This window comes from Pectinophora gossypiella, chromosome 18, assembly GCF_024362695.1.
Source record: "Pectinophora gossypiella chromosome 18, ilPecGoss1.1, whole genome shotgun sequence".
Classification (NCBI taxonomy): Eukaryota; Metazoa; Arthropoda; class Insecta; order Lepidoptera; family Gelechiidae; genus Pectinophora; species Pectinophora gossypiella.
In genome coordinates, this window is record NC_065421.1 from 12,470,323 (window position 1) to 12,497,950 (window position 27,628).

General features: G+C 37.9%; 1 protein-coding gene across 6 annotated transcripts in view; it reads right to left on the bottom strand.

Moving 5' to 3' along the window:
* Positions 1 to 4,464: 4,464 nt before the first annotated feature.
* Positions 4,465 to 27,628, bottom strand: part of LOC126374853 (hemicentin-2) — a 644,718-nt gene continuing 621,554 nt past the window's right edge. For all 6 annotated transcript variants that reach the window (XM_050021610.1, XM_050021607.1, XM_050021606.1 and 3 more), the window contains 8 exons: positions 22,140 to 22,299; positions 21,448 to 21,551; positions 18,286 to 18,475; positions 14,957 to 15,090; positions 10,250 to 10,430; positions 6,848 to 7,095; positions 6,160 to 6,324; positions 4,465 to 5,728 (listed from right to left, as the gene is read on the bottom strand). In XM_050021610.1, coding sequence (XP_049877567.1) covers positions 5,528 to 5,728; positions 6,160 to 6,324; positions 6,848 to 7,095; positions 10,250 to 10,430; positions 14,957 to 15,090; positions 18,286 to 18,475; positions 21,448 to 21,551; positions 22,140 to 22,299 — 1,383 coding nt within the window. In that variant the 3' untranslated portion in view covers positions 4,465 to 5,527. The remainder of the gene's footprint in view (positions 5,729 to 6,159; positions 6,325 to 6,847; positions 7,096 to 10,249; positions 10,431 to 14,956; positions 15,091 to 18,285; positions 18,476 to 21,447; positions 21,552 to 22,139; positions 22,300 to 27,628) is intronic.

Consider the following 27,628-nt stretch of genomic DNA (forward strand, 5'->3'; position numbering starts at 1 on the left):
TGTGGCTCTGCCTATCTCCTTAGAGGTTAGTGTGAGTTGTTTGTGTCAGATGACAAACTTTAGATTCCTAAATCGATCTTCCGGAATTTATGCCGAGTTCTATGATTGATAAATCTGTCTTTTTGAGAATCTGTCCTTCTGAGAAAAAAGGATTTGGCCGTTCCACAGGGGCTATCAAGCATCGGTAAATTAAATTAAGAAATAAATATTTAGCATCGGTAAATTAAATTAAGAAATAAATATTTTACCGAATAGGTATTGAATTTATAGTTAATTAATTTTTGGTCCTCAGACAACATCTAGGTTCCTATATTTAGACACGAAATTTAATTACTTAATATAATTATTGGTATTTTAATTAAAATGGTCTTGAGTGATTTCAGGACACAATACTGAAATTTGGTCGTTATTTTGGTAAAAAAATACATAAAAAGAGTATTATTTCTGTAAATTTATAACAAACAAGTTACAGGGGCTTCCCTAAAAGTAGTCGGATGACACTTGTGATGGGAATGCCTCGCTCTTCCAACGCAATCAGTACAATTAGATTTACACTATACTGTCTTAAAATAAAACTTAAGTAAATTAAACATATACGTGTGCGTGTAACCGTGTGCTTGTGTGTGTGTGTGTGTGTGTGTGTGTGTGTGTGTGTGTGTGTGTGTGTGTGTGTGTGTGTGTGTGTGTGTGTGTGTGTGTGTGTGTGTGTGTGTGTGTGTGTGTGTGTGTGTGTGTGTGTGTGTGTGTGTGTGTGTGTGTGTGTGTGTGTGTGTGTGTGTGTGTGTGTGTGTGTGTGTGTGTGTGTGTGTGTGTGTGTGTGTGTGTGTGTGTGTGTGTGTGTTGTAGGGTCTATGAATTCCATAGTCTCTGCTTTCCCCAGTGGGAAATAAGCGTGAGTATGTGTATTTTTTGTCAAAAACTATATAAGTCTATCAATTTTAATCATCATCATCATCACCAGCCCATTAACGTCCCCACTGCTGGGGCACGGGCCTTCCCTATGGATGGATAGGGAGATCGGGCCTTAAACCTCCACGCGGGCCCAGTGCGGATTGGTGGTTATTAACGACTGCTAAAGCAGCCGCGACCAACGGCTTAACATGCCTTCCGAAGCACGGAGGAGCTCGAGAGAATTTTAATCATACTTATAAAAATCTTGTGACCATTTTGTAACAACCATGTATCCAAGCAAATAAAATTATTCTATTCTATTCTATTCTTATATACATACTGATAGAAAAGAATCGTCGACCAAATATCGACTGATACGTCACTATGCTAATGAACGTCACAACACTAGCTTACGTACTTTGCCAGATGTAATTCTCACCGCGTTTAGCGATGAACACTTCTATGCTGTTCTGGGAGCAAATAAAAAAACATAGAACACGTTCAGCTGCTACTCTTCTCGGGCATGTCGTAAAAACCGACAGAGGGATTGTGTCCTCTAACATGATGGACTAATGTTATGGGCGATAGGCTGATCCCTTATCACCATAAGGTTTATCATATCCAGCTTACGACATCGTATCAACAGTAGCTGCAAGTTGTCTTTGATTACTTGTGGCTCTGCCCACCCCATTAGGGATTACGGGCGTGAGTTTATGTATGTATGTATCCTATTGAAATATAATCAATACCTTATTGTACTGAACTGGTCGTTCTGTTTAATAATACATACACATAAATAAACGCAAGTGTAAATATTAAGTAATCTATAGTCTTCTTCTATCGTGTGGGTTGTGAGGTGAATTACCAACCTCATCAACCCTGGTGTCAGGGTTACTATTGAGCCGCCAAAGGCTCATGTAACGATTACTCACTTACATTAGTAAATAGTAACCGGGACCAACGGCTTAACGTGCCTTCCGAAGCACGGATCATCTTACTTTCGGACAAACAGGTGATCAGCCTGTAATGTCCTAACCAAACTAGGGACCACAAAGTTATTTTTTATGGTATCTCCCCACGGGGAATCGAACCCAGTACCTCCGGATCGTGAGCCCAACGCTCAACTACTGGACCACAGAGGCCGTTCTATAATCTGTTGGTGAACTGTTGTTCGCTTCCAATTAAGTCAAAGTAATTGATACAAATTACGAGTAAATTGGAGTAAAATGTCGACAAAGGAAACTGGCCTGCGGTTCAGCCTAGTCGCTCAGACAAATTAGCTCATTAATCCAGACTCCACAAGACAGCAGAGCATTTACTTAGCTAGAAATATATAATGAAACCTAATGATTAGCTTGACAAAACACAAAAACAATATTAATTAAGAATAAAGAAAAAGAAATGCGGCTAGTGTAATGGGCACCTTTGCGGCCGGATTAGGCTGCGTTTGACGCGGAGCTGTGCGGAGATGAGCGGAGATGTGCAGGAATCGACCAATCACCATGAGGGAGAGAGTGACAGAGCGTCTTCGTTTTTCGCTCTCTCGAACGCTGTCATTGGTCAAATCCGCACATTTCCGCTCTCCTCCGCCCATCTCCGCGTCAGTGGAAACCCGGCTTTAGTCAGAGGCGGACTTTTTGACGAATGCAGTAAATAGCACTGTGCCTTGTAAACTTATTGTGCAATTTGTTTGTAAGTGTATTGTATTGTTAATTTTGTTTATTAATTAAAATTTGCTTATTTACTTACGAATAAAGACTAATATTGAATCGATAATTTGTATTTAATAATGGAAAATGAAAACCTTATCCATTTCTTTTTACCGACGTTTCGATCGCGTTGCATATGAAACTATTGAAATAAAAAAAAAAACAAAAAAATAACAGGAAATAAACTCGCACTTACGCGTTAGAGGCACACCGTATGAATGATATTTTTGTATAGTGTCCCAGACCATGATAATACGAGGGATGGAATACCGAACAATTAAAATTCAAAACATTGCGAATATTTCCATTTATTTTCGTTTTCCATTAGTTTACTGAAAACGTTTCGACAGATAGAAAGACTTCGTTTAAACTATTTACAATATAACAAACAAACTTAAGCGCAAATTCAAAAATCGAATAAAATTATTACCTAGCAACAAAATTGGATATTTCATATCCTATTTAAAAACAACAAAATGCGATTTGAAAACTTTTAACTATCAAATTTCGTAATTGATTACCCAATGTGGAATTCGATGATTTTTCCATTATTCTCTTAGTCTTACTTGTTCTAGAACTTTTTTAAACACCAAGCACTTTTTTATACGTTCTAAATTGAAATTTCAGGAAATCGACAATTAGGTAAGTTAGGTAGGTATTATATAACGTGTCTTATTTATTATCGCTCACGCTAATACATGGGTCTTAAACATATGTGGCTACGAGTGGGTATAATACACTAAACACCTCTGCTTACAACTTCGGGGTTACAGGCATTATGTTGTTTAATATTAGAGAAAAAAATACAAAAAAAGAACACGTCTATTTGGCAGTTTTTTTAAAGGACGTACACCTAACGGTGTAAATATACATTATTCTCAAAATTGGCAGTAAGATGCTATAATTTTTTGGGACACTTTCTCCCTAGGACTCCATAGTTGCGCCACCTTGTAGTTTCGCGTAGATTGTTCACTTGTCGACCGAAATATTATGTAGAAACTAATACCCAAATGTTCCCTGGAAGAGATTGATATTTAAGCAATAAGACTTCCTTAAATATATTTTCTATTTAATGTCATAAAAAGACAATTTGAATGTGTTTGGTCAATTATTATTTATATTTCAATGTAGAAGAAGTATAAGTATTTTATTTTTTTGTTTTTGACATAGATACCAAACGTTTTTGTAGGATTTATTTCTGTTAGTAATTGGGCCGTGTACTAGGTTCAAGATGAATTTTTTTTTTCTATTTAACTTTTTTATTAATTTTAATCGACAAAACGTAATAGTAAGTCCGTCATTTTATCATGTTTTTGCTATGACGTCACAGTGTGCTTTTTTTATAAAAAATCCATTGCAATTTCGTGTTTTGACGTTTAGTAAAATGTAAGTGATTTGACTGTTAACAAACTAGCCTATTATGCTTGGTGTTCAATATTTCAGTTCCAAACACGTAAGACGTATTATAAGACACAAATATGAGTATGTATTATACAAAAACATATTTACACTTTCACTATTACTATTTACAAAATCACCCATATGGACAAACGAATTATATTATTTTACTTACGTCTCAGCCAACATAATAAATTAAACAATTATAAAATTGTTTTAGACATGTTTTATCACATTTTCGTGATTTTAATATTAATATTTAAATTACAAACATTTTCCTTCCTCAACTGCAATTTTTACAATTCTAAATCCGATATTCATTATTTTGAAAAAATCATGATTAGCTTTATTTTTAACTATAATAAAATATTTTCAAGTACTTACTTTTTGTAAAAGTATTTTTTTAGTAAAATTAAATAACAAAATGATTTTGATACAATTTGTTGAACAATAATCCTCTCTACAAACGTCACAACCATTTACGAATGAAAAATAAATATTAATTTTATCCAAACATAAACTAATAAAAATAAATACATTTGATATTCCAACACTTCACTATTTACGTATTATTAATGTCGATTTTCAAACTTTAACTATTCTATTCACTTGATTATTATAGGCAATATGTACATTTAATTTACAAACAAACAATTTTTTTATTAAATTTTATCCTACCTACCTTAAAACTCTGTTTAAAGATCGATTTAGCCATTTTCATAAACAAAATTGTAACTTGAAAAGTACAAAAAATCGCATCAGTTGTCAAAATCGTTATAAAATCACCTATTTTTAAATTTGGCTTTTTAATGAGCTTTGAAAACGACGAAACAAGTCTGTGAAATACCTTTATATTCAATTTGTCATACGCTAACGTCAATGCGTTGAACAAAAGTAATCTTGCAAACATTTTTATTACTTACCTTACTTTTTCAAATTATTGATGTAATTTTTTATTACCTTGCTGTTTCAAATTATTGATGTCATTAAAATAAGATTTTGTAACTTGATGCATTGCGTATTACACAATTACTAGATTAATGTTCAATCCATGTTCGTATCAAATAGTATTTCGATTGTACCCTACTCGTATTACGGTAAAACGGTAAAATTGGTGTTGAGTTTTTTTTCTGTAGCTTAAAAAATACTAAAATAATTATTTTCTGACAAGTAATAAACAATTACCTATAATGATTATTTGGAAAATATAGTCACTAAGACTGACATAGGTTGTGTTTTCGGAACATATGTTTTATTTCCTACAATAAATAATAAGACCTATCTTATACGGCCGTAGGTTCATTGGGATATAAAACAAATGCGAATCGACACGTAATTAGTTGCAATTCTTGTCTAGATAAAGTCGTTTCCATCACGAGTTTACATACGATAAAAATGGCAGTATGACCTCACACCCCTTTCTTCACTTAAAAAAAACCTTAACACTGTAGTCCCCTTTAAAAAATGGGCACTAAATAGTGCCCGTAGTCTTATTTATATTTACACGTATCCTAAAGCTGTGTTGTCTGTCAGAGAGGGGTGTCGCGGGGAGTGGTGCGGGGCGCGGGGGCGGGCGCAGGCGCAGGTAGCGGGCGGGGCAGCGTGCGCAGGTGCTGCAGGGGGATCCCGCAGCGGGTGTCACCCGGGGGGGCTGACATGGAGGACCCCCGAGGCAGAGTGCACGAGCCCGCTGCGAACCGCGCCGGCGGCGGGATGCCTGATGACGTGTTCTGTAATGGAGATTACATGTTAACGTCTGCGTTTTTATCGTCTTACGTAATGGCTGATCAGAAATAAACACGAAGCCGGATAATCGAACTCTTCTAATTAATAGGAAATCGCACGAACTCCAACCAAAATATTGTAAACCTGGTGTATTAACTTGAGATTTTTGGGTTTAATTTTAATCTGAAAAACATTACTAATGATTGATGAGTGCATTTTGATTTGACCTACATATTTATACATATTTCTGATGCAATCAAAGATTTGTATACACGAAGGACTCTTGGAAAACCTTCGAGAAACTTCCAGGACCGTCCAGAAGCTTCAACGGGTCCGTTATGCATGGCATGTAAACGCTGCGCAATACCCGAGAAGGCCGGACCATCGGAACTTTCAAGAAACTTTCAGGATGTTCCAGAACCTTCTAGAAACTTACATGCCCCACGGATCCGTCATGCATGGGATGTGAAGGCGGCGGCGCGGTCCTCAGCGGACAATATCCGGGCAGGCCCCCTCGGACCCCAGCGACGCTTCCTCGAGGCCCCCTACTGCCTGGAGGGGGGGATATCGTCGAAACTTGCTGCTGACGATAGTAATCCATCTGATGGAAAAATAAACTTGGTGAGTACAAAAAACACTTTATAAAGAGAAAAGATGGGAAAATTGTAACTGAAATAGAAGGCTCTACTTAATTAAAATCAATCATCTCCTTAATGAATAGCGAAAAGATATAAATTTTCTGCTTTCAAAAATCTATTTTTAGTAACTCATTTTTGTTTAATATTTAACAGCAGGGCTCGAATACCATTTCAGTTACAATTTTCCCATCTTTTCTCTTTATAAAGTGTTTTTTGTCGTGGGCGTATAGATAAATAATTGAGCTTGAAGGGCCTTTTCTGGCCAAAATATTAATCATTATATCCACTCGGACAAATGGGAGGCGCTGAGCCCCCTTACAAAATTAAAGATAGCAGGACCTGGTTCAGGGCGTCGTCAGGTTTATATTTTATTACAGCTTGTCGACTTCAGTGGATCGATAGCAATAAGCACCGAATGAGGAAAATCGTCAACCACGCCGGCCGGTATCTGGGTTCTAAAGTGAACTCCAAAAACTCGCATCTTACCTGCATCTGATCAGTATCCGAAGGTATAATATCGGGGTTCCTGTCATCGCTTTCGCTGTCGTCCTTTTCTCTCAGCTTATCAGGTGAAGCTGGTTGAGAGGACGGAGGGGGCGCAGACCTGGGCTTCCTCTTGGCACATCGCTGCCTCATCGCTATCATAAAGAGGACCAGTACCACCATTAACACGCCTCCCCCTCCCACTGCTGCGGACATGGCGCCTGACATTTGAAACGCTGTCCGAGGCAAGTCTGTCAAAGAAATATTTTTGGTTAGGAATGTACACGGTATAGAAGAAAACCAGCCAAGTGTGGGTCAGACTCGTGCACGTAGGGTTCCATACCATTGACTAGGTAGACAACAGGACCTACTTGTTGCCATTGTTGAGAATTCCATTTGCTTGGATCCTGACACACTTCTCTCGCTACCTCCACATTTATACACGCACGTCGGTTCAGAGTAGATGGTATTGGGAATATACCGTTGTTGGTTTTTTATTTGCGTTTTTGAATTTGGAACAGTCCAAGACCGATAATGCTGGTTTATTTATTACACAAAGTAAGTACGTATCACATTGGAATTTGATTCCTACTGGTTTCAAGTCCCGGTTCGGATTGTAAACCACTGATAGATAGAATTCATGTTTGGATCATTATAATTGATACCACCTTGGTTTCCAGGACTGGTGTCCGGTTAATGAATGTCCCATGGCGACCCTAATGCCGTTAACCAGGCACATTCCGGAGACTCGTCTTATGATACATACATAAACTCACGCATATGTCCCACCGGGGTAATCAGAGACTATGGAATTCCATATGCTTCGATCCTGACAACTTGGCTTGCTTCCTCCACATCGCCACGCCGCCTGGTGTTATCAGTTAAGTATTATAAGTTAAGCATTTAATTAAGTACCTACGATCCAAATATGAATTTCAAACACAGAAAGTAAAATTTATGCACATTTAATTCATAGTATCAATTTGTTAGCAAAAATGGCTTACTTAGAAAAACAAACGAAGGTTTACGTTTCAAGAATAATTATTTCTAAACACAATATGTCTTGTCACTTACATGAAAAAAAAAGTTATAACAATAAAATGTTATTATGACACCTCACAGAAACAATAAATATTAAGAAAACAAGAACACATTCACTGCATCTGAATGGGTATTTAAAACAATATTAATTTTGAATTCTTCTTCTTCTTCCATCGTGCGGGTTGTGAAGTGGATTACCAACCTCAGCAACCCTAGTGTCAGGGTTATTATTGAGCAGCCAAAGGCCCCTGATATGGCTCATGTAACGATTACTCACTTACATCAGTAAGTAGTAACCGGAACCAAAGGCTTAGCACGGATAGTCTTACTTTCGGACAATCAGGTGATCAGCCTGTAATGTCCTAACCATACTAGGGTTCACAAAGTGATTTTTGTGATATGTGCCCATCGGGATTTGAACTCGGGACCAGCGTGAGCCCAACGCTCAACCACTGTACCACAGAGGCCGTTAATTTTGAAGTGAAGATTTATTTTGTTTGCAGATAATATTGGGCAAGTTTGGTTTTAAATGATAAACAAACAAAGAACTCCATCAAAGGTAGAAATACCTCTTTTTATCGGTAAAAATCCCTATAAGCTTTCTGAAATAGGGTGTCTAAACATCCGTATTACGGGCCCACAATACCAGAAATCCAGGTAATCTTATACCTACTTGTACTCAATTGGGGAAAAAAGGGATAAACAAACAATACAGTTTCTTCTTTCTATATCAGGCAATTGTCATCGACTAGGTTTCATACATTTATACATAAACGCCTATTTACGCACACGCATCACGCACGCCTATTTTCCATTTATATCCTATTGAAATTTTCTCTTTGAGTGACTATGGATTTTGGAATAGGCTTCATATACGAATTAAAGTCAGAAGTGATCAATCAACTTCTGGATGTTGCAAAAATATGGTAATGCGTAGTTCTTGGTACGAGTGCGAGATGACAATATAATCAAATGGTCAAAAAAAACAAAATCACGTGCTCAGCGGTAAAGAAAAATATTGTGAGGAAACCCACATTCCCGAGAAGTGCACTTTCAGAGGTATGTAGCCTGTATTGGGCTGGTTTTCCCTTCGCGGGTTGAAAGGACAGACAGGCGGTTGCTTCTGTAAAAAACCGGACCTGTCAAATCTTCAGGTTAGGTAGGCGGACCCTGTGAATAACAGGATAATGCTAGGGAGACGATGTATTTATTAGTAAGTTGTACTTAGTTTGCACCAGCAATCTTTGTATTTTTACTATGTTTTCGCCTTATGAATGTCTGGAAGAAATCGCTTTAAGCAATAACGTCGCCATTTGCCGTGTACCTGGTTAAGTCTTGCAAATACTATTGCTATTATCATTGTATTGTCATTTTCTTATGAGGCACGTCGGATTCTTGCGGGTCAATAGACAACTCTAACACCAAGCCTTACAATCTAATACATACGAGAGAGAGGGAAAGATATCACGAGGGTGCACCAATCAATCTCTTGACCAAGAATCACTACCCGAGTTACTAGTTACTGTAGGCACATAAAATAGGGTACAATCTAAAATACGTTAGCAAAACTAGGAACAACTATCCCCAAAGATTAGAAACGCATTAAGCTTGGAACATTTACAAGTTGCCGAGACCAGATGGCGGACGAAACTTAAATCCCTTGAGTATATATTTTTATACTAAATCCTCCGCGTCCTACTTAGTCCTAAAGGATTCCATTTCTGGATTTCTTACTTTAAGTTTAAATTTTATCACGTTTTACTTTGAGTTAAGTTTTGTACGTTTGATTATTATGCTGCATAATTGCAGTTTTAATATTATCATCCGATTCAAATAATGTATATTTTTCGATGATAACTAAGAACTGTAAACAGACCAATTCAACCTACACTATATATACATGATCACGCCTATTTTCTGTTGATGTAGGCAGAGATCATCCTGACACACCACATTCGTTTCTTCCACTCTCATCAAAGACTTCATCTATGCTCGCGGGTTCAGAGTGCTCTTGACCTGGCCGTTCTTCAAAACACCCTAGAAGGCACGTTAAGCCCTTGGTCCCGGTTACTACTTACTGATGTAAGTATGTAGTCATTACATGAGCCATGTCAGGGACGTTTGGCGGCTCAGTAATAACCCTGACACCAGGGTTAATGAGTTCAGGGTTCTATTCTTCTCTTATCATGGACATGATGCTTTTCTGGAGGCCTTAAGGTGCTGGCTCTTAAGGACGGCTCAGTAATAACCCTGACACCAGGCTTAATGAGGTTGGTATTCCACCTCACAGCCCACATGATAAGAAGAAGATCGCAATTCTATTCTATAGGTACTTCTATTCAATAGAAGTTTAAAAAAACTCACCTAAACTCTTATCATGGACATGATGCTTCTCTGGAGGCCTTAAGGTGCTGGCTCTTAAGGGGTAAGGGTCTCCTCGTCCCTTCGCGTTGTATGCTAGTACAGCTGCAGCATATGTCCTTCCTGGAGCGAGGCCCACAGCCATGAACCGAGGGATCGGGCTCGATACATTGGCCACGATTTCCTGTGGACAAAAATATATTACAATGATTGATGTCATCCAGCCGATATCGGCTACGGCGACTGCTTCAACTCCGACGTTCATGTGCTTATGTGTGCAATCTTAATCTTATCGTGCCATTAAATTAATGTAATTTATTTAGACTTAATAAATAATGTTAAAATTTATTCATTTATATATTTTACAGTTTTACATTCAGCCAGTACAGTAACAACCAATTCGACTGAAACAAACACATATAAGACATAACATTTATTATTATCTAACTAAAACAATAGCGAAATGCCACATTTTCACAAATAATACAATTTGTCGCATAATCCGAAACACACGTAACTTCGTCACGTCCAACTAGGCGCTTAAGTTCTGACCTGGTCCAAACGAACCCATTACACAAGCGGCATTCCCCGTTGCACAGCCGCTGATAGGCGTTGGACCAGGTAAGACGCAGACCTAGGGTCACCCCCTCTGGCTTTGTTCCTGTCATTTGTTTCATGACGTATATGCATTTGCGGACACTTTTCGCGGCAACGTGCTCCACTTAACATTTTATATATTTTTTTACAGTAGCGATGTCACAGAACTGCCACCTTAGCATGTGCTAAGGTGGCAGTTCTGTAGCCAGAGGTACATCCATTGTATTATGAACTAAGCGCACACACCTCACCCAGCTTTTTGTTACACCAAGCTGTAAGCTGTATCGCCGTCTATAATGGTCGAGACAACTGTTAGTAAATACAAATAGAAATACAAAAATATTTATTCGTGAATGTTGCGTGTTACAAGATATTACAGGGTTACAGTGTTGTCATCGGTCTCAGCACATTCAGCCAAGAATTGGCATACGAATTTAAAATTGTCATGCATAAAACAAACTAAATCAACCTGAGAAATCAACATAATAATATGAACTTGACAATAATTAAATAATATAATTCAAATTCCTAAATGTCATGCAGAATAATATAATATCAATAATTTCAATTTATAATTAAAAATAACCAATAAAAAATATAAACTGCAGTTGTTGATAGACCTAATGAATAAATATTAATAATTACTATTTACTATTACCTAACTATTTATTTATTAGGTCTAACAACAAGTGCAGTTAACACTAACACAGTTGTCTCGACCATTGTAGACGGCGATACGACCCCACCACTGTGAGGTGTAGGTATGTACTTAGTTCATCTATCAAAAAAATATCATGGTCTATCAAAAAGTTCGGTGAGGTGTGTGTATACGTATCGTTCATCTTGTGATGGATGTATCTCTGACTACCCCATTGGGATATAGTCATGAGCTTATTTTATGGATGAACATTTAAATATATACAGTAATTAAAAATTTGGCTACTGTTTCTAAAACGTCTTAAAAAGTAGGTCGGCCTTTTCCACGAGAACCTTCGGCATTTCCCGTTTCGTTCGGGAAAATAGTTGGTACTGCAATAACTTACATCAAAAAAGGACTCCCTCCCTCCTCAATACAATCTTGTGATTTTTGTGGGTAGGGAGCGAAGGAGAGGTACTACAAAGTCTTCAAAACAAGAGTTAATTTGCATACTAGGCAAGTGTGTACCAGACGACAACTTGACTTACCATCAGGTGGGATTGGGATCAAACGTTATTTAAATAAAAATAGATAAAAAAAGTAGATAGAAGTGAAAATAGAAGTTAGAAAGATAATATTAGCTTTGGAACAATCTAGGTTTTTCTTTTAATCTCACACCATGCATGGAGCATTTTCATAAATAGCACATTTATATACAGAAACGTGGACCTAAGCACTTTAATATTGCCTCCAGGCTTTATTAATTTTCCGTCAGTTTTCATAAAATTTAATACAGTGCTACATTAATAAAGTGATTAATTTATTGTACACATCTGATGTACATTATTAAGAACGAGATGTGTAATAATAATTATTATGAAAATTAATAATGATATTTATTATTAAAAATTACGCCTGCCACGTGCTGCTTCTGCTGCTAGAGGCATCAGTAAAAAAAAAACTTAGAAAATAATGTAATTTGCAGAAGTCGATCCACACCGAAAACGTCTCAGCCGTGGTCCAGCGCAATGCATCGCAAGTTTATAGATCACAAATACAGTCGCTGACGCAATTCGTTGCATCCGTGACACTTAATCACACCCCGGATACTTCATACAAAACACATCGTTTTACACAGACACTACACATTGACGTTATTGTACAGTCATGAGCAATATAATATACTCACTTTAGGACTCTGTCGCACTAACATATTTGACATTTAGTGCGACTTACAGTTCAATTTGTCAAAAAAGTTAATGTGACATGGTACCAAAGTGTATACATATTAATGCTCGTGCGTGACCGTACACGCGCATCTGTGTGTGTGACGTCTGATACCCATAGGATTGTAGATTACGTAAGACCGAGGAGAGCTGAGGTAAACTTAGCTCATCCGCTGGTGGGGAGCGGAGTGTTGCCGTTCTATACGTAGTTATTCCTTATTTTATGAGTTTGGTGTGTGTTAGGCTTTAAACCAGTCTTTGTGACATGGCAACCGCACCGCGCGCGGCGCGAATTATATTGAAAGCTTCGACCAATAGCAATGCGACGGCTATCTATAACATTCAGCTGCGTCTATTAGTTGAAGCCCTCGATATAATACGCGCCGCGCGAAGCGCGGTTAGCATTAAGACCCTGCATGAAAGGTCAACGTACTTTATTATTATTAATGATAATAACATATCGTTTATTTCTAATAAAATAAAAAAAAATGACAAAAAATAAACAAATAATGTCATTAACAGTAACAATATAAAACTCTTCAACGCTAGAGTGAATAGGCATTTACTAGGTAAGCGTGATCCACCCTAGACGATATCGTCACTTACCATCAGGTGAGATTAAAACACGAGTCTATATTATTTAAAAAAATCACATTATATAAATTATCTTGTTTAAATCAGTGTCATGGATATAGAAACTGTAGTATACAGATACTACTATCTTGTTCAGGGACGCACGTGCTCTCTGCTCGAACGAGGCCCTCAGGTTTCGCAGTACGACGAAATAATCGTTGACCTTGTGTTCAGCAAACATGCCAGACGCGCCACACCGCCACGGCAATCTCATCACGCCTCTAAAAGCTTTATTATATTGTACTCTTACGGCATAGAATAAGGAATAATACTACGTATAGAACGGCAACTTTCTGCTCCCCACCAGCGTTAGGTTTACCTCACCCGCACTCGAACATAGTTTAGATTTGAATCGTGTAGGCAGCGCGCCGCGGACCGTTGTTTTTATTTTTATCAGTGTAGTTTGTATGTTCGAATTTTGAAATAAGACGCCGACGTTCTTTCGTCTGATTCGAATATTTGTAATTGTCGTAATCAAAATCATAGTAATTGCACGCGTTGGTTCGCCTGCGTGGCGCCTTTGAATATTTATTTTACATGGTGATTGTTCTTCAAATCATAATAATTTGCAATAAAATTGAACCTAGGCTAAGTGCTTAATGTAAAAACAATGTGAATGCAATTACTTTGTTTAGTGTTTTTAAAAAAGTGTAAACAACCTATTCATTTATATTCTGAACATTCATTGTTCAAAATTTGTTGTTTGTGATTTGTGTGGTAAATAAATAAATAAATATTAACTGTTTATTATTAAACATCTTTGACGGTTAAATAAGGTATTGTAATTGGCAGCCCTCAGACATCACACACACAGTTGCGCGTGTTGATAATGTCAATGTGTAGTCTGTGTAAAACAAGGTTGTTTGTATGAAGTGTTAGGGGTGTGCTTAGGGTGTTATATGAGTTCTTTGTAAATGAGAACCATAACTGACACCAGCCAGTTACACCAGTAAAACACCTGGCAGTATGCGTTAAGGGTAATCTTTGCATCGTTCGAGCAGCGAGGAAACCTTCCCGTCAGTATGTTTTTTCGCATGGCCAGCGCACGTCGCTGCCGCTCGAGGTGGTCGTCGTTTTCTAGGGTCTCAGTCACAATATGACCCTTGTATAAACTTAGATACAATTGTTTTAAGTTAACGCGGTTATTATCATAATTAATACACATAATAACGGGTTCTTACCGCGTTTAAAGCAGGGATATAAGACTCCCGATATTTCGACACTGTTGCAAGTGCCATGATAACGGGATGACTGATGAGATTGGAGTGGAGTAGGTAGATCCATAATTTTCTACGAAAATTTTTTTTCGTTTCGTGTCGAAATATCGGGAGTCTCATATTCTTGCTTTAAACGCGGTAAGAACCCGTCATTATGCGTTTTAATTTAGATGCAATTCTAAGTTGAGTACCGCAAACATAGATGGGAAGTTTCGCGGGGCTTTTGATTGATTGTGTTCATTTTTACACCTATGTTTTTTATTATCCGCAAATCCACCAAAGATGGTCATTACGTAGTAGGTATAAAGATTTGTGTGTGTGTGTGTGTGTGTGTGTGTGTCAAAACATGTACTGTTGATTATCATGTTGATAACCTATAATAAATAAATAAATAAATTACCTGGCTGGTGATGTCTCTGACTTCCAGCAGGAAAGATTGGGGCATGCCTCCGTTGAAGCCTTCAGCGCATCGCACCCCAAACGACGTTAGCGATGCGTTCACAACCGTGCAGTTGTGGACCTGGTCTGGACGTCCTATGAAAAAAAATATAACTGTAAATAAAACTATTTTGAACAATATCCATGTCTGTATTGGGAGGGATATAGCTGTTAGATAGAAAAGAATCGATCGACTTAATCTCCACTGAGACATCGCTGAAACCGGATACAGGAAAAGCAAAGTAGTATTGCCCTATAATCGACTGTATTTCGATTAATAATCGATTATTTTCTAAGCTACTTCTAAATATCGATACTATTAATTATTTCGATAATATCGATTGTAGAATAATTAATTAAATCGATTATATTGCTATTATTGATATTATTGGTTAAGATAGTATTGTTAACAGCCTCGTGGTGCATACCATTTTTTAACTTTCTACCTGAAAATTACGGAATGTTCCATACAAATTTCCACCCCCCATTTTACGGAAGTGGGGGGTTAGAAAGAGACAAAGTAGCCTATGTCACTTTCCATCCCTTCAACTATCTTCATTAACAAAATTACGTTAATTCGTCACTCCATTTTGCCCTGAAAGACAGACAAACAAACATACAGACACACACTATCCCATTTATAATATTATATTAGTAGTATAGTAGTGATATTCATTAATTGTACCGAACTAGTCGCTATGTCTAATACTACAAATCTTTAGAAGGAAAACACAGTCGCCTATGTTATTGGAAGTTGAGTCGATTTTTTTAAATAGTATAAAAATGCCTATCACCAAAAGAATGCTACTTCTGCGGCAGTACCAACTGAAGGATAGAAAACAGAACTAGATAATGAACATAGAAGACAAAATTCAAATAGGTTTAGATATAGAAGGAACATTTCAAATAATTGTATTAATGCATGGATGTGTCTAATCTACACTAATATTGAAAGATTTGTGTCTTTTTATTGTTTGGTTGTACCAAATAAACACAAAAACTACTGGACTGTTTCAAAAAAAATATTAGAATGCTGTTATTCTCGGGTAAGATAGACACTGATATTATACAATGACGATAGACAACATTTAATACTGAAATAAATTATAACTATTATTTAACATCTGTTCTGTGATACAAATTTAAGCAAATCTAACATACATTTTGCGACTGCACTCAAGTAGCTTAAGAAACTTGGACAGTACGGAATGTCGTTAAACACACATCGTCGCTACGTAGATCTTAAAAGCTACGGCGAAAGTTTTTAAAATGTCTATTTTACGGATCCTTTTGTGAGCGACTATAAAAATCGAATACTAAAAGTAGCCGCAAGTCGTATTCTCACGACTTGTCAAGTTGTGACACTCCAGGCACCAAATGTGATTGTAGGCGAGAGTTAAAGGTGTTGTGACCCTCGCACAGCAACAATAGATGGCGTTCTCTCTCTCTTTATTTAAGAGCTGCGCTCTTATCGGTGGAGTAACCGCCTTCATTACTCCATAGATAGAGCGTGTACAACGGTGGTTGCCCCAATCGCCTTCCGTTCCGCAGTACACCGACCAATTTCTCAATCGGTGATGTTTTAGCTAGAGCCCTCCCAGAATCCATTTCCTCGGCCTTAAACCAGTACTGATACCGCTGCTGCCCGGCATCAGAGGTGCGCTTTTGAAGTAGCGGCGCCTACTCGCTACGTCACAAGATCGTCATAGAACCTAAGTAGCATTTTATAGGTTAGCCCGTCCCAGTGAGCTATCCACAACGTTTTGCTAATCCTGTCGCTGTTTAGATGGCGTTAGTGTAGCGGTAATCTAAATTATTATTTTTGTCATAGATAACTAAATGAGCTCTACACCTTTTTGCCACCATTTGAAGGTCTCGAGGGTGTACAAACAATATAAAATATTGTAAATTCTACCTACTTTCTTCAGATTTACTCTGGGTCTGAAGTAACGTCCTATTTTTGTTTAGCTTAGTTTATCTATAACAAAAATAATAACTTCGATCACCGAATGGCGTGGCTACACTTACACCATCTATCAGTCGCACTATAAAATTCGTAATGAATTCTAGAGAACCCTATTTAAAAAGAGAAAAAGTCTGATTTTTGTTTGGCTAACCAAAAAAGGACGGTGAAAATTCAGTAAATTAATCACAATTTATGCATTTATACAGCTGCGAAATTCCATCCAATTCCCAGTTTGGTCACAAAGCGTAGTTTTCAGAAGCATCATTTCACAAATACCAAAGTTGCACTATTTTGGCCGGCTTTAATTAAGCGTTTCACCGGCAAACTTAAGTTGCAGCTACAACTTTAATTATTCAGATGAACGAAATTAACAGAGCTCCCAACATTTGACCCAATTTAAATTTTGGTGCAATTCTGCAATCGAAGTCTGTAAATAAGTGAAACTATCTCCTAGCGATTTAGAGAACTATAAATTACTTCCCGATGGAGTTTAGTTTAACAGTCTTCGCCAACGTGGGGAAGAACGAATGAGAAAACTTCCAACACATCCACAAAAGTTGGTGGTTCATGAACAATGACATTTTGTTTGCCTGACTCTCAGGCGGTTTTAAGCGGTCTCAGGGCACATCTTCTCGTATTAAAAGTTCTAAATTTAAAAATGGAGGAGCTCCTTAGAAAAGTAACATTACTTACAGCCGGGAGATCGTTTTATCTGTTTGAGAAGGATGTAAATTAAATTAATTTTCTCGGAAATAAGTAACGAGCGTTCCTTTAATATAATAAAAGAAGATGGTTTGTTGTCAGGCAAAGGACAGAAAGAACAATAATTTGTATCATCATTGTCTATTACTGAGGACTACCTCAACAGCTCCATCTTTGCACTTTTGATTTCACAGCTTTCATTTATAACTCTAGCTGATTTGAGCTATCTTGTGCGTCTGAACGGTTCACATAATAGATCTCAACCAAAATATCTTAGGATAAAAATATTCTCATGATTCTTCTCCTGAATCTCTTCTGGCGTCAAGGTTACGTTTTAGCCGCCAACGGTCCCTGGCGTGGTTTGTGTAACGACTACTAACAGTTTATCACAAAATAACACTTTGTGATTCCTAGTTTAGGTAGGTAGTTAGGACATTGCAGGCTGATCACCCAATTATCAAAAGTAATATGACGATAAAAATCCCCCGCTGCATAACTTGCGCTACAGCGGAATTCCACAAATAACGCGAGATTCAGCAAACATTCGCAGCGAATGCTGTTGATGTCGATAAACGTCGTACGTCTATTGGTCGAAGATCACGTGATAAAGTAGCAATACTCACCAGCAGCGATAATATGGTACACACAAGGCACCCTCTGCTTGCCTATCCTGTTGTGGGCCCAGCAAAGAAGAGTACCGTAGTCCATCTCAGTGTGAGGAGTGTAGGTGACAGTGGAACTGGTACCGGCTCTGGAGACGTAATTGTCGCTAACTTCGTTGCTGTTGGCTGTGTTGTTGAACGTCCAACGGAACTAAAAAGAAGATTAAGGGTTAGGTTAGATTGTAGTATTAATAGGGCTCCCCAAGTGTAGCGAGCAGTGCTCGGCGGAGGAGGAGGCACTTGACGCTCTCCTACGAACTCTGGGCCCGTAAGGGCATCCACCGGCGGGGTCGCGGTTGTGCGCAACTAACTGCATCCCACATGGCGGCAAAGAGGAACACCGTTGCATTTTAGTAGGTATAACGGGAGGCGACCCCAGGGAAGTCCCACATAACCACGTCCTTCCCTCCCAGGCGGATTAGTATGCGGAATTAATTTCTTAAAAAAAAAATAACAAGTACATAAAAGAGTTGGACTCGTTCTCAGCGGTGAAAAACATCGTGAAGCATCCACATTCCCTAGAAAGGCGTTTCGGAGTTATGTAACCTAACCTGTATTGGGCTGGTTATCCTTTCGAGGGTTAGAAGGCCAAACAGGCAGTCGCTTCTCTCAAATCATCAGGTTAGATAAGCAGACTCCGTGAGAAACGGGATAACGCTAAGGAGATGATGTTATTGTTTTCCTTTATATATATTATTATTACTTTTGTTTTGTTTGCTATTCAAGTCATTTAATTTCCCAAATACTCTGACATTCGTGTTGTGTCCAAATTATTTGACATCTATTTTGGAGTTAAGCAACTTTCGATACCCAAATAAAACTAAAAATATCAACGCGTGGCAGTCACATGAATAAATGAAAACATCGTAAAAGAAAGAAAAGTTAAATAACAAAGCGAAGTAGGTAACAAAGTTATAAGACCGAAATATACAAGCTGTTAGTGCCACCGTAACGAAAACTTTGGAGGATGATTCAGATATTCTGAGTTGTAATCAAGTGGAATTTCCTGTTGGAAAATCCAAGTAAAGTTTGGTCTTTTTTTTATTATTTTCAGTCCTATATTATGCTTTGAGCTGCATAAACCGAAATTTGACATAAAAAATAAATATGACAAGTTATTAAAAATCATTGAAACAACATTGCACGTACTCGGGACCTTTCAAAATTGAAGCACACTCAGTAGCGACACCAGATAGGAGAAATAGGCAGTTTTTACCTTCATTAAACATTAAAAAAATCGTTTACTAAGATAAACGATAAATTTAATAAATACTACAGATCGATCCATAAATAGAATGGTACCATTTGGTGAGAGAATAAATAATAAATTGATGTCAAGTTGGTAATAGCCTTCTTTCGTTGATCCACTTTACCTTAATACAAATAAACAACAACTATTGATAACGGAAGTCTTTTTACGTTAGATCAAGTATTTTATTTACATTTACCGCATATGGCATTAACTACTTTGTACAAAATTTAGGAGAACAGCGAACCTCGGCTCTAGGCGTCGTCTGAGAGAATAATATTTCAAAGAATTAATCGACTCTGGCGGGTCGATGGCGATAAGCGCTGAATGAGAATAATCGTTGACCGAGTAAAATACAATAGGTATCCACATAATAAACACTAAGTTAGAAGGAAAGAGAGGAACGGGAAGACCAAGAAGAGCTTACATGGAACAGATTAAAGAAAAGGTTAACGTCGTGTCTTATAGGGAAGTCAAGGAATTGGCCTTTGATAGACTGGAATGGAAAATGCAACACCGACAAGAGCGTGGCTCTTAAATTGATGATGATGATAATAAACACAAAGACACGCAATTAAATGACAGAGCTACAATTACCCGAAGCATAGTGTTGCGGCACGCTGAGAGGTGAGGATATGGTATCCCGACGTGCCGGCAGAGTAGGGGAATGGTTGGTGATGACGATGATAAAGTAGAAGCAACAGCAAGGGGAATATATGTAGTTTATTAAAAACACTTCACAAACTTAGTAACATAGTCACAAACATAATAGTTCACAATATACACATTTCACAAAAGAATCAAGACTTAGGAATTAGAGGGCACGGCCCTAAACAGTATAATATACTTGTTGTTTTAATGAAGGTCGGGGATGCAGTGAGTCAAAAATGAGTAAAATGAAAGGAAATGCGAATGGAACGGAATGAGAATTTCGTAATTTAAAATGATGATGGTCCGAACAAAAGGCCAGTATGTGCAGAGTTTGTACTCTGCTACAGTGTACATGATAACACTACGATAGAGGGGACACCCAGCACCGACTCGAAATTGGAGCGAGCTTGATTTACCTTATAACATGCCTGACAGCGAGCTGATGCCGAGATGGCACTGACAGAAAAGAAATGGATGAGGAATACCTCTAGTGCCGACTCCACCTAGATAAGGGATAAGGGCAGAAGGGTGATGATGCCTGATGGTGAGTTAATCGACCCGAGTGGACCGATAGCGATAAGCGTTGAATGAAGGAAATCGTCGACCATGCCGTCGCGATCAACATCGGGATCCTAAAACCCGAGAAGATATCAACAGCTGCACGCGTTCTATTATTTTTTATTCGCTTCCAAATCCAGCGTGGAAGTAAACCCGTGAAACGTGAAAGAATCACTCAAGTTACAGATTCCAGGAAAGGATCTTTGTGAAAGCGAACTTTTAATTTCTCAAGAGAGTAGGGAACATGAATAATCGAATCGGAATTTGGGAAAGTTAAGCCTATTGTATTAATGTACGCACATTACTTATGTAAAGGAGAAGTTTTAATATACTAACTTCTTATATGTTCAAGTTTGTAATCAATTTTGTCACGCGCGTTTAAATTTTGTATTTGACTGATTTGACTTTCGATGTTACAGTCAATTTCTAATTTGCTGAAGAGGAAATTGTCGTGAAATCGCCTGCCCGAAAAGTTAGATAGGACACCCGCTCTAGCAAATGACTCCTCTGAGTGACAGACAAGGATAGATGTATAAGAAAGTGCGATGCGGTTAAGTCAGATGTAGTTCAACCCTAACAGGATAAGTAGGAATTCTGTAGTCTCTGCTTACTCCGATGGGAAATATCCGCGAGTAGATGTATGTATGTATTGTTATATAACTTACTGTGACGTCAGGCGGATTTGCATCGACATGACACGTGATGTGTGCCCTCTCTTGTTTGGCGACCCCGTGGACTCTTTGCTGGGAACTTCTGCAGGTTGGGGCATCTATAAAAAATAAAATAATTAAACTAAATCTATCGGGTGTTAGTAACATCGTATACTCAGGGGGACGATTCAGCTCATCTTCTTCTATCGTGTGGGTTGTGAGGTGAATTACCAATCTCGTCAATCCTAGTGTCAGAGTTATTATTATTGAGCCGTCAAAGGTCCCTGACATGGCTCATGTAACTATTACTCTCTTATATCAGTAAGTAGTAACCGGGACCAACGGCTTAACGTGCCTTCCGGAGCACGAATCATCTTACTTTCGGACAATCAGGTGATCAGCCTGTAATGTCCTAACCAAACTAGGGATCAACATTTGTTCCACCGGGATTTGAACCCAGGACTTCCGGATCGTGAGCCCAACGCTCAACCACTGGACCACAGCGGCCGTTGCTCATGCTCACGATTCTGAGTTAATATTAAATTGAATTTTCTATTTTTGACTCACTCATCACGATATCTCAGAAACTACAAGAGCTATGAACCTCAAAATTCTCATGGGGGATAGGGGTTTTTTAAAGGACATAGGTGCTCACTAAGGCAGGGTTTTGCGAAATCCACCCTCAAAGGGGTAATCTTCATACTTACACAGCACATCAAGAGTAAAAGGCTTGCTTTCTCCATCCCCCTCAGCATTGAACCCGACACAGGTGTAGTTACCAGCTGTTCTTCTACCAACTCCTTGCAGCACCAGTGATTGGTTGCTGATGATCACCCCTTGGCCCACGTTGTGAAGAAGAGTCTTGCCCTGGAGAAGAATACGTAATTAAAGCAAAAGGAAGAAAGTGTAGTGTTATACCGTTTTTCACAGGGTCCGCTAACCTAAAGAGTTGACAGCCTGCCGGGACCAATGGCTTAACGTGCCTTCCGAAGCACGGATCATCTTACTTTTGGACAATCAGGTGATCAGCCTGTAATGTCCTAGCCAAACTAGGGATCACAAAGTAATTTTTGTGATATTTCCCCACCAGGATTCGAACCATGCGCTGATGTTTCACTAACAATATCATGTTGTAAAAGAATCAAAGAACTTACACACATTTTTACTACAATGACAGAAATATTCATCTCTCAAACTCCCAACCATTTATATTGCCGTCTTATGGTTTTTTGAAGAAACTCTTTAAACTAATAGCAATAGTGTTACATTAAACGGAGCCACTCCATCTAATGGTGTCTACTCTTTAATTAAAGCTTTAAGTCTCATCAAAATTTATGAGGTCCTGACTTTGAGAGTACGTTCTTAAAGCACATTTTGAATAATGAGCTATCTTAATTTTAGTTCGCTTAAAGCTATTGACTTCGTCGTCTATAAATTGAGGGGATAGAGTGATTTAAGGGCGTACGCGAAACTGGCGAGGGTCAGATCAACTTATGCTGGACAACTCGACAAACTTGTTAATTAGCCAGTGTAACTTGGTCCTCCCCGCGTGTTCGCGCTTGACTCGATGCTTGCGATCAACTTACACAGGGCGATAAACAAGTTTGTAGAACTAACCAGCGTAAGTTGGTCTGGCCCGCGTTGTGCTTGCGTGAATTTTAGCTGATATCATAGGTACCTATTAGATCAACGACCTAAGATATAACGGGAGAAACTGATTAACTACACGACCTTCTTTCCTCACAAGTCACAATGCGACGCGATTCGTGCGATATCGAAACAATTGACCACTTAAACATACCTGTTATGATTTTGAAATACATATAATTATAATAATAATAATATGTATATTACGAGTAATGACGTCTTCAAAAAATTTAAACTTCGAACTATGAATTACAAGTTGGACCATCTTGCTTCTTGCTTGGATTGCTGAGGAATCCACATTAGTCCGAGCGAAAGCAGAGGCAATTCTTACAAAAACAGGCAATTCTGACAAGCGGCAATCTTAACCATGACTGCAATATAAAATCGCAATGTGAAAATGGTTCTTTAGAAAAAAATATTGGAATTCAACCCCGGAGGTTGAAGAAAAATCATGACCATTTTTTTTTACGAAAGTATAATAAGTTTGACGAATCGCGACCTTACACCTCCTTAGGATGCGAAGTTTCAAAAACTATTAAATACGTAGTCAGTTACACTTAAGTCAAGACCTTCAACAAAAGAGTATCTCTGGTTATTACGTTGAATTAACGATTCTGATTTCTGAGTATACTTATTCAAAGATTAGAAAACTAAATATTGACATGGCGAATTTCACTATAAGCACCGGACACTGCATACAAACAACCTCGTTTTACACAAACACTACATATTTACATTATCGTACACGCGCATCTGTGTGTGTGACGTCTGACACCATACGATTCAAGTCTAAACAATGTTCGAGGGGGGTGAGGTAAACCTAGCTCAGACGCTGGCGGGGAGCCGTTCTATAGAGTATTATTCCTTATTCTATAAGGCAACGAAATATAAAGTTGCATTTTTTATATCCTATTTCTTACACTAGTTGAGTGGAGTTGTGGTCGGTCAGTGACCTTACTTTAACTCATAATTATGTCCTTACATGTGAACAAGAGAAAACGTAGGACCAGGGGTAGAAAAATGATCTTACAGTATATTATAACAAGGCGTGGACTAAAAACTTTCGCGATAAATCAATAACACAAAAGCTTAGGAAACTCGTCATTCATTAAACAGAGCCGAACTAAAGCGAATGTTGGGAAAGAAAAGAACCGGCAAAAATTACTTGGGAAACTGAAAAACAACAATATTTCATTTTGTGCGAACAACAAATCCGTGCAGTTTGTTACTTTCTAACAGTTTTTTTTTTATTTTCTGTGTTCCTCTATAGGTACCTATCTACCTACCTACACACTTTTACCACTAAAAAACTCGATAACGAGAAGGAACTTTATCAAGCATACAGTCATTGTAATTTTTAAGTGATACATAACTATCTGCTCGAGTAATTTGTGGTAACCTATTATTAGCTTAACGACATGTTTTGTAGCTGTTGGTTGCGGAACGGAAGGTGATTGGGGCAACCACCGTTCTACACGCCCTATCTATGGAGTATTGAAGGCGATTACTCCACCGACAAGAGCGTGATAGCGTAGGAAATTATTTTATAAGGTTTTTGGTTGAAACTTTCAATTAAATATGCTAAACATGTATCCGAACACTCTAATGTCATGTGAATGTCAACACGCTACGAATTTCCGTTCTTTTCATGTAACGTTTTAAAAATACTGAAATATAAAATGTATTATTCTTTTTACAATAATTTATGTACTTTTTGATGATGTTTAACTTTAATATAATAAGACAATTTATTCCTTATTTTGTAATGTTGCCATTACTCTTGGAGCGATTCTGATTGGTCTATAATGACGTGATAGAATTTTGCTAGGGGTAAAGGTTTTATAAGGCGTAGCATGGCGCCGATTACCTCAGTCTCAGTCTGGGAGTGATCGGTGCCGCAGCCAGATTACTGAAGATAAGTATTCTTTATACTGAATTGCTATAGCTTGCTGTACATAAATGTGTGTTTCGAGTTACTTATAATATATTTATATATTTCGTATATGCTTTGTAAAATGTAACTATGTGCTTTAAAAGATGTGTTGCTGTGGAGTTTCTTGCCGTTCTTCTATACAGCTATAACACCTTCCGAACTGGCGGTAGATTCGTAATAAAATAATGCTTAAATGATAATACAATATTTTTATTATTTTGTCAATGTATCTACGAATATGTTCAATATTCGTAAACATGATTTGTTCTACTTTCTATACCTACTTAAGTTGCCGCGGAGCGAGGGACTCTTTTTAAAAAGCAAAAATTGAATTTTGAATTTAAACTTTTAATGCGTACTTTACAGTGGTCAACTTAAGACTAAACTTATGAGCTAGTTCTATGATCTAAGAAAGCTATGAAAACAACAATACCTCCCGGTAGTTCGGGTTTATCTAAAGCTGAATGCGCAGGACGGATGTTGTTCGTCTGCGCCGGAGGTCTGGGAATGCGCTTCATACAATACTTAGAAAGCTTACGTCGGGACTCTTACAGTACCCGCGGTAGGTCCGGAATACATAACTCCTCCCTCCATAAGATTGGAATTATCGGAGGGGTGGTTTTCAGCCCTTTGATGATTCCGATCTGATAATATGAAATTCTTAAAACGTTTAAATGAATATATGAAAATACTTAAAATTATGATTACATAGAGAAGTAGAGTCCCTATACTAATGTTTCTTGCGTTCACTACACTTCCATATGTGCTCACTTCACTAACTAATTCACTTTCACTATTTTTCAGGACATGGGACAGGCTTTGCAGGGTCTGTAAATCTATTTCATCCAGGTTAAGTGGTTTCTTCGAGACGACTGGCTTTGACGTCGACAGTGATGGAAGATCAATTATTGGAAGTTTCTCATATAAAACGTTGCCCGCCTTCGATCGGTGTTGTTTCAGAGTTACATTTTGGATTGTTATTTCGCAGGCGTCTTCAATGGTAAGTATATAGGTTCCTTCAACATATGTTCTAGTGACATCCTCTCCACATTGTGACGTCATTAGAGTAGCGGTTTTGCAGTAGAATATCCAACGATTTGACTCTATTGGCTGTAATTTGAGTTTTGTTATATCCACGTGAATAGGGGAACACATGGTGGTATTAATGACGAACTTCAGTAGATCGGTGATGCAGACATCTTCCATAGTCGGCGGAACAATGGAGTCTTCATGACACATGAAGATGCTTCTTTCTATTTCCAGGCAAGAGTGGGAGAGCGACAGAGCTTTCGACTGATTCACAATAAGGTAAGGATATTTAGGAATTATTAGGGTAGTTAGATTTAGGTTATCTGTTACAGGTAATGACAAGACTCGATAATAATGATAACTCTCGGATCTGACTAACGGAACTTCAATAATAAAGGTAATCTGATTTTCTTTAGAAAACGCTTTTAACTCTACACATTGTTCAATTCTTATCAAATTATTTAATTCTACGGGATAAACCAATTTATCAGTTAATTCTATTTTCTTAAGTACAGTCATAAATTCATCGGTATCAATAATCGATTGATGTAAAGTTCCTACCTTACTAAATGCAACGGCAGTTTCAATTTCGTCCAGCTTTATGTAGAGCATTTGGAAGTTATGTAAGAAAAGACTATAGACATGGATAACTTTATTTATACTTTGGCTTGTCTGGATTGATTCATTTAGTAATATTTTCAAATCGTATATTTCTTTATCGAGCTGGATAAAATTGTTCTTCGTAGCATTTGTTACATTTGCAACAGATCCCATAATTTCGGTTATCAAGGCGATTTTCATAGAGACACTATGTTGTTGTTGTTGTAATTTACTGATCTGACTATCGTACCTTATTGCGTCTTCGTTATCTAAGTTCCCCGTTAAAACTTTAATTAGTGAACCTATTGGGTTTAACAGTCCTCGTTTTTGTCTGACAGAAGGAATAAGTTGTCTAAACTTTTGTATGGTTATGTTCTTTATATGTTCAGTTTGTACTTTAATATCAGTGCATTCGGAGGTAATGTTTTGTTTAAAGTAATGTAGCACATGTTCGTTTAGATCCGCAAGTCGATTAACATTGAGCTCTAAATCTTCATATACAAGGTTTAAATCTAATGTCTTAAAAATTAACCATTTATCGTAGGTAATAATGGCGCGTCCCTTTCTCACAGGAAGTATTCCAGGGTTCCGTTCAATCTTCTGCAGTTGAAGGGCCTGGCTCTGGCTCTGGATGCTCATTACCAGCAGCACGGTCGCGAACCTGTGGGGGCCGTCGAATATCCTTAATAGTTACCTTAGTTTCGCGGTTCCTAACATGGATGGGTACAGTGTTCCTAACTATATCTCCAGATACTATTGCCCTTTCAAAACGTGGTTTGTCTTTGCTACGTCTAGTGTTCACTCCTTTGATGTAAACTGTCTCTCCTTCGTCTAAGTTAATGTTTTTCTCACCTCCTCGCTTTTCCCTAATATTTTCCTTGTGGTCTATCATTTTCTCTGTTAAGTACTTATATAAGAATTTTGTTCGGTTCGCATGATCGTTGATTAGTTTTTGGGTGTAATGTTTATTAAAGTCTACATCAAACG